General features: G+C 30.0%; 2 protein-coding genes across 2 annotated transcripts; one reads left to right on the top strand and one right to left on the bottom strand.

Annotated features, from left to right (window-relative positions):
* The first annotated feature begins 4,217 nt into the window (after window positions 1-4,217).
* Window positions 4,218-9,569, top strand: LOC123674730 (protein AF-9). Its single transcript, XM_045609787.1, has 8 exons — window positions 4,218-4,872; window positions 5,082-5,308; window positions 6,423-6,672; window positions 6,819-7,082; window positions 7,492-7,755; window positions 7,848-8,148; window positions 8,622-8,988; window positions 9,051-9,569. The coding sequence occupies exons 1-8, from the start codon at window positions 4,692-4,694 to the stop codon at window positions 9,258-9,260; spliced, it is 2,064 nt and encodes a 687-aa protein (XP_045465743.1). The 5' UTR covers window positions 4,218-4,691; the 3' UTR covers window positions 9,261-9,569.
* Window positions 9,570-10,270: 701 nt separating this feature from the next.
* Window positions 10,271-13,772, bottom strand: LOC123674729 (ATP-dependent RNA helicase DDX54). Its single transcript, XM_045609786.1, has 11 exons — window positions 13,411-13,772; window positions 13,147-13,314; window positions 12,733-13,088; window positions 12,354-12,522; window positions 12,085-12,295; window positions 11,815-12,029; window positions 11,486-11,689; window positions 11,091-11,407; window positions 10,894-11,029; window positions 10,682-10,835; window positions 10,271-10,626 (listed from the first exon to the last, which is right to left on the bottom strand). Exons 1-11 carry the CDS (start codon window positions 13,603-13,605, stop codon window positions 10,448-10,450), a joined length of 2,304 nt encoding a protein of 767 aa, XP_045465742.1. The 5' UTR covers window positions 13,606-13,772; the 3' UTR covers window positions 10,271-10,447.
* Window positions 13,773-14,135: the final 363 nt, after the last annotated feature.

Raw genomic sequence — 14,135 nt, 5'->3', positions numbered from 1 at the left:
AATTTCATTGATTTCATAAAGAGTTGACTATTTTTTCAATAAGGTTATTGTGCATTTCTGAAGAAAGATCCAATTTTCAGTGGGTTTTGCCATAGTATGGTTTTGCTTGCACAATAACCATTAATAATAATTTGTAGAATAAACAGACATTATGTCTCAGCTAAATTTTTCAATTTAAAATAATTCAGCTATTGGGGAATAAATAATAAAATAGTCTTTTCAAAATTCGTAGGTATTTATTATTTCGATAGAATACAGTTTGCAGGTATGGTAGGTAGTTAAATGAATGTTTATTCATGAAAAGAAAGTTTGACTAACTCACCCTTCGGGCTCGAGGGTTAATTTCTTCGAATGAATAAACATGTATAACTCACGTAATGTATACAAAATTTTACCCCATTTGATGGGGATTCAAATGAACAGTTTCCAGAAATAACTATGAAATGAGATGAAAGGTACCGCTCCAATTTGTGATTGCTACGACACTGGGTATTGGATTGTTAGCAATTGTCATAAAAAATATGATAGTCTTGGAGGAATTCAGTGGTGAATTAACTTTATTTTTAAATTACTGAATGGATTAACGTCATTTTACCCTTGTTGCTGTGGATTGAATGATGTCGTTTTATGCGTCAAAATGGTATAAAAAATGAAATAATCCTTGAACAATCTATATTCTCACATGTTTCCTATGCATTACTCTGTGTGGCTAAATGGATACTTATTATTTCATTGATCTTCACTACGAAAACTTTTTGAAACTCTCGAAAAATACCTCAGCCAGGTTGTTGAGCCGTGTTTATGCAGCTAACTTGCTAAGTTGAAAACAACCTACTTTGTGGAGCTAAATAATTTATTTGATACTCTGAATATTTTCATCTGAACTTTGCAATCCTATGTATATAAAGCGATACCAATCTAATAATTTTTAATTTATTTTAATTTATTATTTGTCTGTTCGAATCACATTTTATTATCGAAGGGAAAATGTCCGGAATTGCATAATCAAATTGCTTCTTTTACGTAAAATACATGTGCATGTATTAGGAATTAGTACCCTGACGACCGAGCTTTGCCCGGTGTTCTCATTTGGAAAGGCTATCATAAATAGTTATCAAATAAGTTTTTTTTTTAATGATGTTTTTCAAAACACCATCCTAATACCAAATTTCATCCAAATCATTATGGGCGTTTTGGATATACGCAAAATGTATGAAATTGTGCCATATTATGTTTATGTAAATATAACGAAAACTCAGCATACCAATCGGTTTTATTTATTTATTTTCCTTATAACAACATGAAAGTCAAATGTACATGTAAGTTACAAATGTATGGAAATATTTCATTTTTCATAAAATTTCCAAAGAGCCCACACATGACATATATTTACATTTGAAAGTTTGGTAGTTTGCAGCCAAAGGGTTGTAGGAAAAAAATATTTTATTATCAAAAACTGGAGAAAATTAATAATCGATTAACGGGTTTACGCATTTTTATTCTCAGTTATTGGTTGAAGAAAATGAATTTTATTCCAGACTAACGCCGAAACAAAGTATATACAATATACATACATGCGAATAATACCAGAATTGAGAAAACAATCAATCATTAATTTTTCGATATAATCACGTTCGAAAAAACTTGAAGAGGCGATTCAAATCCGCCCAACTTTAGTATCCGCCACTGGTTTAGATTCCAGGGTAGATTTAAAATACAGCGACATCTATATCTATTGGGTCAGCACCATCTGTTATCGAGGTACGTCTTGTCCGAAACCTAAGTATGTACCAGAATCAAGCTACGACATGCTTCGTCCTGAAATAAGCTAAGACGTGCACTGGATGGCAAATCCCCAGCGACATCTATTGGTGCACTCCACGCCGTCAAATTTTAACCCCGTATGGTTGGATTACTATCCTTCTTTATACTATGGTATAACAATAGTATAAGGAAAGGATTGTAAGCCAACCGCCGTTTGACGGCAAGGAAATAGTCACCAGGGGTCGCTACTGTAGTAGGTTTTGGATTTGGAGAAGTAACTCGATAATAGATGGCACTGAATCATGAGCTATAGATGGCGCAGAAATAATACGATAATTCATTCAGTGGCGTGGTTGAAAAGGGGTCGCATGACATTGCCAACAATTTTGATGTTATTATTAAGTTATTTCAAATACACGCCACTGGCGTAAATGCTTATTACAGAGCAGAAAAAATATCAAAATATAGAAATCTTCTGACCACTCTATTTCAAATATTTTAGTTCTTCAAAATAACACCAATTTTTTCAGAGGGCTTCACTTTACGGACTAATTTTTGACAGTAAAATTCGAGTTAAACGTGAGTACAACTAGATGGCGTTCAACATCAACAAAATCGAAAAAAGCACTACACTGGCTTACTATCCTTTGCTTATACTATGGTATAACTTATTACAGCTTGCTAATTTCAAGAGTTTTCCGTAATCGATCGAAATAATAATGATGACATTGGGTTGATCCAAATTAAATGCTTTTTGAAAACTATTAGTGAGTAGGAATAGCACTTTTACTTATATTTTAACTTTTACTTATATTTTAATAATCGGTTATTATGTCGAACATTACAAAATCAGTTTTTCTCTACTACCCAAAATTGTTTTTTTTTCGTCTTATAGACTATTACTTGAATATTCAAAAGTTTTATTTTATTTATTTCAAAAAATCCAATATAATTTCTCCGAGAAACTCAACAACTTGATAAAGAAGAATATCGTTTATTGGATTCTATGGAATCTATCAAAGAATGTCAAATTTTTTTTATTAATCAAAATAAGGATCTAATCTAATGATCAACATTTAGTGATTCTGAAAAATGGCTGGCTGCATTTCTTGTTTTATCATTCCCTTAATTCTATATCTATTCCATCGATTTATTCAACCTTTAATTCTCAAATTTTGGAATCCTTGGGAATCAAATCCGAAAGAAGGAGAAAAGGCAGCTCTTAATTGTTTACTGACAGGAAAATGCGAAAGAAGAAAATCACTCAATTTGAAATCAGAAAAAGAAGATGAAGCGGAAAATCAAACTAAGACAAGCTCGAAATTGGAAAGTGGAGATACCTGCAGATTGAGATCCTGAAATTGAAACGTGATAAAACATTTAGAGAATAAATTTCTTCATTCCATTCTTTGTAAAGTATTTTTAGCTATGTCAGAAAGAGGAAAAGGCTTACATTAAACAAGACTATTTTAAATTGGTTTCAACATACAATACAATTGGAATAATAAAAAAGAAATCATCTCTTTATTGTTTGAGGAAAAATGGTTCGACTACAATTTTACTAAGTATTGAATCAACTGAAGATTCTTTCAGACTGCTTTTGTCACAACTTTTGAAAAGATCCTGATGCGAGGATGTCTTTTATTGTTATAGTTATTCTTATAAATGTTAATAATATAAATTGTTCAAATTAAGATGATATTTCACCTAAGAATAATGCATTTACATATTCAGTAGAGAATATGTACCCTGTGTAATGTTAATTACTTTGACCAAGTGATTCCTTGATAATTATTACTCCCATTGCTTTATTGATGTGATGAGTGAAAAAGAAAGTAGTGAAGTATGGCCAAAGTTACTTCTTCATTTTGTTTGTTAGTTTTCTATGGATGAAAAAAAAGGCCATTCATTTCTAATGAATTTGCATCATAAAATACAGTAGGTATATAATTAACAACGTTAAGGACAAAAACCTAACTGACCGATAAAAATGGTAGAGAATCTTTAATATTTTAGACAAGTTTGAGGCGTTATTTGAATTGGAAAAAATTGGTTCCAGATGATTAAAATGGGGGAATTATTGATTTGATGAAAAGAACAAATTTCCTACCATGTTATATTAATTTCTTTTATGAAGGGATATGCTGATATGTATATTTTTTGTAAAAAGTGCATGGTATGTGGTTAAATGATCAAAATTGAGTATCTTAATGCGATACATCTAATAAATTACAATCAAAACTAATAATTTCCGCATACGGATTTTTTCAAACGATTGATGACAAGAGGTATATAGGTATAATCAAATGAAATCAAAATTTTCAAATATATAATATTGGATACAACTATTTAACTTGAAAGCTCAAATTGTAATAAAAATAGGAAATTTTGTAAGAAATTGAATAATAAAGATTAAAAATATTTTGTGAAAGAAGTTGGTAGGCATGAAAAATCTATATTTATATTCGCGACCGACTTGTCCCTTGTCTTGTCTCTGATTTATATATTTAAAACTAGCAGAACCAATCCACTACTAGACCTAAATTGAACTTTTATTGGAAAGTCCCTTTTAATAATACAAAAAAAGGACTAAACATGTATCAATTCGAAGTAAAAGTTGAATGCTTTTGTGTTGGTATTGGTATTACTGTTTAAAATTTACAAGGTCAATTGTTTTGTTTATATACGACACATTCTAATTTACGAATATTATTATTGTATATTGATTAATTGATAAAGTAAGAATCAATTAAAATAATATACCCCTAAATTTGTATAGCCCTTACATGGACAGATATTTCAGACGTGGGACTGTTCTGAAATTAGGTTATTATGAATTATACAATTTTCTTCACCTAGGAAAAATTTAAATGAAAAAGTGTTCAATTGCTTCGAATATTATTATCGAGAATCTAATCTAATATAGAATGTCACTAAAAATAAATTTCGAAATTGGACATGAAGCTACTTTAAGAACAAAAAATACTCCAGAAGGATTTACTCATGACTGGAAAATTTTTGTTCGAGGATGTGATGGTGCAAACATTCATTATTATGTAGAAAAAGTAGTTTTCTACTTACATGAAACGTTTCAAAAACCCAGAAGAGGTGAGTACAGCCTAATTTTTCAAATCAAACTACGTAGGTTTGTCATAAACTCTATGTTTAAAGATAACAGAATAGAAATTTGAACTATTCAATTAAAGTGATATTGAGGCATATTTTTAGAGTGATAATTAATATTATGAATATCTACTGGTTCAGTGCTTGGTCCTAAGATTTCTATTTCCGTTAAACATTTTTTTATTGAATTTCAGTAATCAAGGAACCACCATACTCAGTGAAGGAATCAGGATATGCTGGTTTCATTATTCCTATCGAAGTGTACCTTCGAAATAGTGCTGAACCTAAAAAGATTAAGTTCAGCTATGATTTATCCCTACAAAGGACAGGGCCACCCCTTCGTAAAGTCAGGAAAGAGAAGTATATTTTTACTTCACCACCTGAAGACTTCAAAGAAAAATTGCTCAGAGGTGGAGCTATTGTAAGTAATTTTCCGACTTTAATTTTTAATCTTTCTGGGAGTTCTTTAATCCCTAGAATATAATTAAATCATTATTTTCTCTAAGATTTTTGTAATTTTTTTAATTTCAATTTTCATACAACCAAAGTATTGTATATTTCTGATTTTAAGAAATACAACAGAAACAAATTGATACATTGAAGAAAAAATTTATTAAATGTTTTTTAAACTTCTTATTTTAGATACATTCAGTCAAATATTTATTTCTTTCAGAAAGATAATTATATTCAAAACACTGATATGGATTATTAAGTTATAGCAATGATTTCATCAATTACCTACCTATATTTTTTAACATTGCAGATGTAACATCAGCTTTTGTGTAAACTGGCTTTTTTAATTTGAAATTTATAAAGAAAAATCTGAGTTTTCTCTTGAAAATTTATCCCTAAATCATACATATAATGTTTAAACAAAAACTAAAACACATTTCTCATCAGATGATTGAAATAAACAAATATATCAATATAAGAAAAGTACCACCAAAGTACCTTTGAAAATTAACTGATTAGTTGATAACCAAGTGGTATGCAAACAAGTAGAAATAATAAAACTAAAATAATTGAAAAATAATATAATTATCTGAATTTTAAGTAATGCTCATTTTTCTGGCAAATAAGGAAATAGAAGAATATTAACCGAAATAAATTGGAACTTTTTGAAAAAGGAAAATGAGAGTAGCCTTTCAAACTTATAGTGTGTGTTTATGTTAAGAAAATAAACAACTGATTGAACAGATGGACTATTAACAGATGTGAATTGTGAAAAATGAGATAAAACTACAAAAACGTTCAACATAGAACATTTGATTAATGCTGAGTTTTTTTGAAATATGTTCATGTAGGTATATTAATATTGTAGTTTGTATTGGGTTATGATTATGGATGCAAAAACTAAGTAATGTACTGAGTATAATCTAAGTATTTGAAAGTAAAAATTATTGCAAAAAACTTTTCTGTTTAATATTTAATAATTAGTGAATTTTATGTGAACACTTTTTAATGGGGACTATAAGACCTATATGAAAATTATGATTTCTATATAGGTAATAAGCTAACATCATTTGAATTTTCAGGTAACCAGTAATTCTCAGGAAATAAGTGAAAATAAATCTATACTACATGAAGAAAAGAATCAGTTAATAGGTAAACCAAAATTGAGTGGAGAATCACCATCTAAAAAACCTAAGGTGGAAACAGCCACATCAAATAGTTTTCAAGATTTATTTGGAACACCTATAACAAAGACATCCAAAGTACAAGATCCGAAAGTTTCAACACCATCAAAAGAGAACAAAACCATCGTTAAGTCTGATAAAGATAGAGGTATGTACAAAATGAGTTTACATGTTTTCTTTAACTCTCATTTGTTCCTATTTGAATTATTAAAAGATATCCATCTTTCCTAATGAGTATCAATCTGTTTATCAAAAAAATATATATATATTTTTTTTATATAAATATTTTTTCAGCCTCTGATAAAACAAAAAATAAACATAGTCCCCACAAAGAGAAAGAAAAAGACAAGGCAGAAAAAAAAGATAAAAAAGAAGAAAAAAAAAAGGATAAAGAGAGAAGAGATAAGGATCGAGACAAAAATAAAGAAAAGAATTCAAAAATGGAGAGATCTCCAAAAGTAAGATCACCTAGTCCAAAAAATCCTTCTCCAAAACCAAGCAGTCCTCAACCAACTCAGAGCACATCTGCTGAGAAGTATCGTGAAAAAGATAACAAAAGTAAGCAAAACAAAAGTTAATTGTGAACTTTTCTTGGGATAAAATTTGATCACAAATATTTTTTGGGATGTTTTTCAATGTACTTTCTGTGCACAATTAATCATACTTTTAATTATTTTGCATACATAGCGACTTACCATATAAGGGAATTTTCCTTTAAATATTCCTAAAACCTCATAAAATTTTGAAATATCTTGTTACCTCTGTCCTGTTATTAAGTTAATTAATGTCTCTCAAGATGAGCATTGTCTAATTCTCTCCAATATGAAACATTGACAGTCATTGTTTTCATAATATTTATTTTCAAGAAAACTTTCAGCAATGTGGGAAGAAAAGAAAGTTTTAAATCATTTTGTAAATTGAAATTTATACTTGTAAAACAGTTTATGAAAATATTGACCCATTTTAGATGAGAAAGAAAAGAAAGACAAAGGGGATGAAGAAGAAAAAAGAATTAAAAAAGAGAAAAAAGAAAGAGAATCAATAAGAGAAAAGGAAAAACATCGGGATAGAGGTGAATCGAAACATAAAGAAATGAGAATTAAAGAAGCTTCATTACCTGAAGAGTCTGCTGCAGCTCCAGGATTACTTGCTGAATCAGAAATGAAAGAAAATAAACAAGAAAAAAAAGATAATCAAAAAGAAGATGAGAAACCAAAAACAGAAAGAGCAGGTAGGTTCAATTTAAATTTGCACATGAATAATGTGTTAATAATAGTGTGGATATGAATTTCATTTCACAAGATGAATATATTCATTGTTTAGATAAATCTGAAGAAAAAAAACATAAGCATAAGAAAAGGGATAAGCACAAGAAGGAAAGGAAAGATGAGGATGAAAAAACAACTAAAGTACCTGAAAGAGTAGAGGAGGAACAGGACCAATTTAATCACACTGATCAATTATTTTCTAATGCCTCAAGCCAGTCTTTGGTAATTGATACGTCAGAAAGCAATAATTTGTTTGGTAGTGATGAAAATTTGGAGCAAACTTCAGCTCCCCGTTGCCCAATACATAGTGAAGAGGCTATGGACATACCCTCACTACCACCGTCATATGTAGAATCGTAAGTAATATCTTTTCATTTTATGGTACCTATATTTTTCTCCAAAAATATGATTGGTTTCTGACTCATCAGAGAGAATGAAGACCTCATTACTTCAAGTCAGTGCTTTTCAAATTTTTTATTACCACTCAGCACTAGTGTGAGTTAAGCAAATTAAATGTGTTCTGTGTAAGCTTTGGTATGGCTTTGATAGTAGTTTTAATTTTTTTATTCATGGTAATGGTAGGACAGTGTCTCCAAATGATCTAAGGGGCACAAGTAATATTTGTAAAGCCAAAACACAAATATTCCTTGTGGGTATAAAAATTTCGATGCATTTCAGAATTTGACCATTCAATACGATATTAACTTTTATTACCAGATGATCATCCTTTTTTACCAAATACATCCTTTCTGACCATGAATTTTGCAATATGGCATGATGATACATCATCCTTAATTTTTGAGGAAGCAGTTTTGTGTTTGGCTTACAGCTCAGGTTCATCACCTATTATTATGGAAGAAGACGATCAAGAAATACTTGAAGGTGAACACGATAGCCCAAGAAAGAGAAAAAGACCAGATTCTGACATAGAAGAATCTCCTGCAAAGTTGAGAAGAGCAGAAAAGGAACCATTGTCTGGTGAAGAAGATGAGAGTGAATTTGATGAGGTTGGTAAAGGGAATAGGTCATCACCTGATGATGGTTTAACATCACCTGAAATCGACATGAATAATAGATACAGCAAAGGACACTCAGATGAAGAATCATATTCAAATATAGATGCAGAAACTTTTACCAAATTGTGTGCTCTTAAAGAACGAATTATGTTGGTGACAGACAATGATCGACTCCAAGAGGTGAGTTAAAAAATTTTAACCTGATTCACACAGTGTTATTCAATTTTTTCCTAATTTTGTAGATAGTGGAGGTTATCTCTGATACAGGCCTCTATGGGGTATCTAAAACTTTTGATTTTGATCTGGGCGAGATGGATCAGAACACTGTCGAAAAACTGCAGGAAATGTTACCTCCACTCCCATCACCACCACCACCACCTGAAGAAATATATGAAGAAGAAGAAGAGGAAATTGTAGAAGAGGAAGAGGAGGAGGAAGAAGAATTTATTTAATAAACTTTAGTCAAACATAGATGTTAATGATGATATAAAAATAGTTTTGTTTTTATTGTACCTGTTTAGTATCTTAGTATGATGATTTGATCCACCTCACCTCAATTCTCTTTACCATGACCTCAATAATTCTATGTACATGTTGGAAATTTTATCGTGTATAGCCTAATCGTTTATTTATGATGTTACATATTTTCTTTTTTCAATGTTGCATATTTCCTTTTTTTGATGTTGCATATTTCTTTTTTAATGTTGTATATTTTTTTTCTTATTTCTCTTTCAATAAAGATCTACTCATGTATTATTTAATTTGAGACCATATTTTGATAACCTCAGATGATCATTTTCACAATTTATAGGGACTATGATAGAAAATCATATTACTTGAATCATGAATATTTAATAAAAAACCTTTATATTTATATATATGATATTTTATATCAGTCAAAAATCTCGAAAAGGAAACATATTAGGGAAAAATGTTTCGAATAAAGGCTTAATGATTTTGAAGTATAAGTCCATTTATGCCAGTACCTCTTTCATTCCCACTTGTAGGGGGTACGGATGTCAACTTTGAAATTTCAAATGGGAACTTCTGTTTTTTATTGCAGATTTGTATTCTACGCCAAAAAATACAAAAGTTTTGAACAAACAAGTTTGAAATATTTGTTTATGACCTTAATGTATCTGTTTCGTTATCATTGGGGGTTTCCATTAGAAATTCCAAAATTGACCCCCGTACTCCCCACAAGGGGAAATCAATTGGGAGAGGTTTTGCATAAGTGGACTTCACCCTCAAAACCATCAACCTTTTAATCTAAACATTTTTGAATAAGACGTTTCCTTTTCGAGATTTTTGACTGATTCTGGTATATATCGGAGACTATTTGAAAATATGTTGAACATAAAATAAACCAATGGTTGGAAATTATTGATTTAACACTTGAGAACAGCGATTGCTATTTATAAACCTATATCAAATATACCTTAGAAAATAATAAAACAGTAAATATGACATTGAGTTATTTTAATTATCACAAATAATATTGAAAATAATATAGATAAACCTTTCCTTTTTATTAAAAATTTTTTCATTATTCAACAATACTTTTTTGACTGAAATGAATAACATGAAAATATACTTGAAGTCTCCAATATATTTCTCAGAATCTTCTCATTTCAATTTCTCATTTCCTAGATTTCCTCTTTCCTTTCTTTCCCCTTCTCATATTATTTCTTTTATTTTTAGCAGCAATTTTACGTGCTTTCAAGATTTCGTCAGTTGTCTTCAGTTCAGATTTTCTTTGTTTTTGTTTGACTTTTTCGTTGTGTCTAGCCCAATGTGTTCTCAAACCAGCAGAGGGACCTAAAAGTATAGTAATGTCAAATATATATGCTAGAAAAAATGATGTAGAAAATACCTTTGTTGAAACTTTGGTTCCCGTCTTCTTCATCTTCGTAATCATTGTTTTCATCAGCTTTTGTTTTTTCTTTCCACTGGGAATATCTATCACTTTTATACGTTTTAGGTATCCATGCCCCTGATTCTGTTCTTATTTTTCCAGCTGTTTTACTCTGAAATAGGAATATTTTTTTTAGACATTCAAAACATTAATCAATCAATATTTTTTACCTCTACTCCAACCATTCTTTTCTTTTTTCGATCCCATTTTTTCATTTGTTTAGACATTCTCATCATTTCTGATGAATCACCAACAATATCAAGCTGAGCATCCATTGCTTCATTTTGAAATTTATTAACTGCTAATCTGAAAATTTATTATATCATTATATTTATATATTTTTTATTAAAAAGTATTCAATGTTTACCCATCTTCTGTATGTTTGTCGGAGGAAGAATAAGGAATATAATTTTCATCTCTTTTTGGCTTCTTAACATTTTTTTTGTATAAATCTTCAATTTTCCTCTTTTTGGGTAGAACAACATCGTGGAAAGCCTCATCAATATCATTTTGACTACTGTCAGCAAGTGTATTTGTATGTTTTTGTCCAGAAATTTTGAGCTCTGATAATTTTTCTTCTTTTTTTACATGATGTTCAACAATTTTATCTTTATGTAAGGCTCGTTTAGTTTTCATGGTTTTATACTCTTCTGACTTTGTTTTTCCGACAATTTCAAATATAGTCTGGAAAATTAATTAATGAATTAGTGGGTGCATAGTTGAATCAATTTTATTCATGAATGAGAATGTCAAGGTTCTTACACCATGTGGCCTATAGTGCTTCATTTTGTCAATTATTTCTTGTCTTTCCTCTTCTATACTTTCTCCAGAACTTCTGAAGAGTGGGTGAATAGTACAACTCCGAAATGGTATATATTTCACCTTTTTATTACTTTCAGTTGAAGCTACTGGTCTTGTTCTCAAGTATTGTTGATATCCATTCTCAGATACTTTTCTGCTGTTTACCTAAAAAATAAATCATTTATTTAGGTCAAAACTGTAGAATGATAGTTTGTATAATTTTAGATTAATTAATAAATGACTCAGCTAAGTGTATTTACTTGAATATTGAGGAATTGTTAATTTCTTACCAAATCAGAATATGTTTCATGTAAATTTATCAGATAACTTTGTTGGTCCTCCAACAAATGTTGGGGAATGATTCCTAAATTTCCTTCCTTATTTTGTAGAGTACAAAGAGATACAGTTGTTCCCAAAAATAGATGGAGATCTAACAAATGTGCATATTCATCAGGTCCTACTAAAGAATATGCTTTACCTGATCTACCTGCTCTAGCACATCTTCCTAAAAAAAAATAGGTTGAAGAGAAATTGTAGGTAAAATATAAAATTATACATACCAACTCTATGAACAAAAAGCTTTGGTTTCATTGGAAAATTATAATTAATAACATTATCCAGCATTGGAATATCAATACCACGAGCAGCAACATCAGTAACTACCAGAACTTTGACTTTCCCAGCAGCAAATTTAGCAGTATGTATTTTTCTTGCTGAAGGATCCAAATTAGAGTAAATATAGCTATTTGGAATACCAACTTTTTCTAGTACCTATGGAAGGAACATTATATTTAAAATACATTGAATATTGACAAGAAAAATTGCTCACCATATGTATATATTCTACATGATGTTTGGTTGCTGCAAAAATTATCGTTTGTTGTTCCAAATCAATTAGAGATTTTAATAAAACCAGGAGTGATGCCAATCTTTCTTCATGCCTAACATTGATGTAAAATAATTCCAATTCTTTCGGAATCTTAGTCTCTACATCTAATCTGAAAGATTAAATATTTTAACTTTTATGTGATAATAATATCATTGAAGAAGGATACCTCTTAAGAATTACAAAAATTAGACAGTGTACATTTTCATCATCATGGAATAAGTCCCATTTGTGCGTAAAGTACAATATATAATATCATAAGTCTCAAATTGAACGCTTATGCTTCAATTTTTTTTCTATATACAAATTAATATTACTTTACCTTATCAAAACTGGATCTGATAATCCTGCTTTAGCAAATTCAACTAAAACTTTGGGTAATGTAGCAGAAAACAATACAGTCTGTCTTGAGTCTGGTAATTTAGAAGCTATTTCTGACAATTGTTCTTCTAAGCCCATTTCAAACAACCTATCGGCCTCATCAAAAACAACATAGGAAATACTGGTCAACTTCAAGTCCATCTCAATACAAACATGGAGGAAACGTCCAGGTGTAGCTACAATAATGTCTGGATTTCCATGGATAGCAGCAAACTGCTCATCCATTGAATCTCCTCCCAAAATTACAGCCGCTTGTAGATCCATAAATTTTCCAAGATCTTTTATAAATTTCAAAGTCTGAAAATTTTAATTTGTAAGATTTCTAATTTTGACAATTGGTTTATCTGATATATACCTGTAGAGCCAGTTCCCTCGTAGGTGTTAAAATTAGTGCTCTTGCACCAGTTTTGGCAATCCTCTGTTTGAGTTTTTCTAACATCGGTATCAAAAAGCAGGCAGTTTTACCACTACCTGTCCTGGCCATAGCAACAACATCTCTGCCTTCCAGTACCAATGGTATTGTCTGAAAGAAATTAAATTTTAATAGTTAGAGACTTTACTAGCAATACTTCTCTTTTAATTATATTGAGAACAACATATCGACTATAATACTGCCTACCTTTCTTTGAATTGGGGTTGGAACTTTGTAACCTCTTTTGAGCACCCCTTTCAAAACATTATGGGTGAGACCAAAACTCTGAAAACCACCGCTTTTTTTGGAACTTTTATTAGGCTTAGGAAGATTCTGATTCTCCTCATCTTCAATATCTGCGAACCCGGGTACACTCATTTTCTGTTTCTTATCAACTTCCATTTTTATTGAGTAAATTTATATTACTCGATCGAGAACTTTTACACACTTCAATATCAACCATTCAATTAACCATGTATCAAAAATTATGTACGAATTCATTCATTTACCAAGAGTTGAGAGTATTTTATTTTAAGGTTATATTTGGTTTTAGGTTATTTTTTAGAACATAGAATATTATTCATAAATTCCTTAGATTATTATTCATAAATTCCTTAGATTATTGTAAATAATCTAAGATAAATTCTTATTGCTTTGTCAGAATTCTTTATCAACTCTTTGAATGAAAGGCCTTACTCCTTACTACAATTTTTGTATTATATATATTTTTTATACATGACATATCAGTATTTAGATTGATAATAATTTTTATGAGACAATAAGCTGAATCTAAGACCAATCAATTGATCACAATGATAGAAACTGGAAAGTCCTCATTTTTTTAGGTCATAGAAATCTGTTATTTGTGTTGCATACAAGCAAATTTCGATATTATCGAATGCGTTATCACTGATGAATTTTATTCCGATACT

This window comes from Harmonia axyridis, chromosome 3, assembly GCF_914767665.1.
Source record: "Harmonia axyridis chromosome 3, icHarAxyr1.1, whole genome shotgun sequence".
Taxonomy (NCBI): Eukaryota; Metazoa; Arthropoda; class Insecta; order Coleoptera; family Coccinellidae; genus Harmonia; species Harmonia axyridis.
The sequence above is the reverse complement of the archived record's forward strand: the minus strand, read 5'-3'. Positions and strand labels throughout refer to the sequence as shown.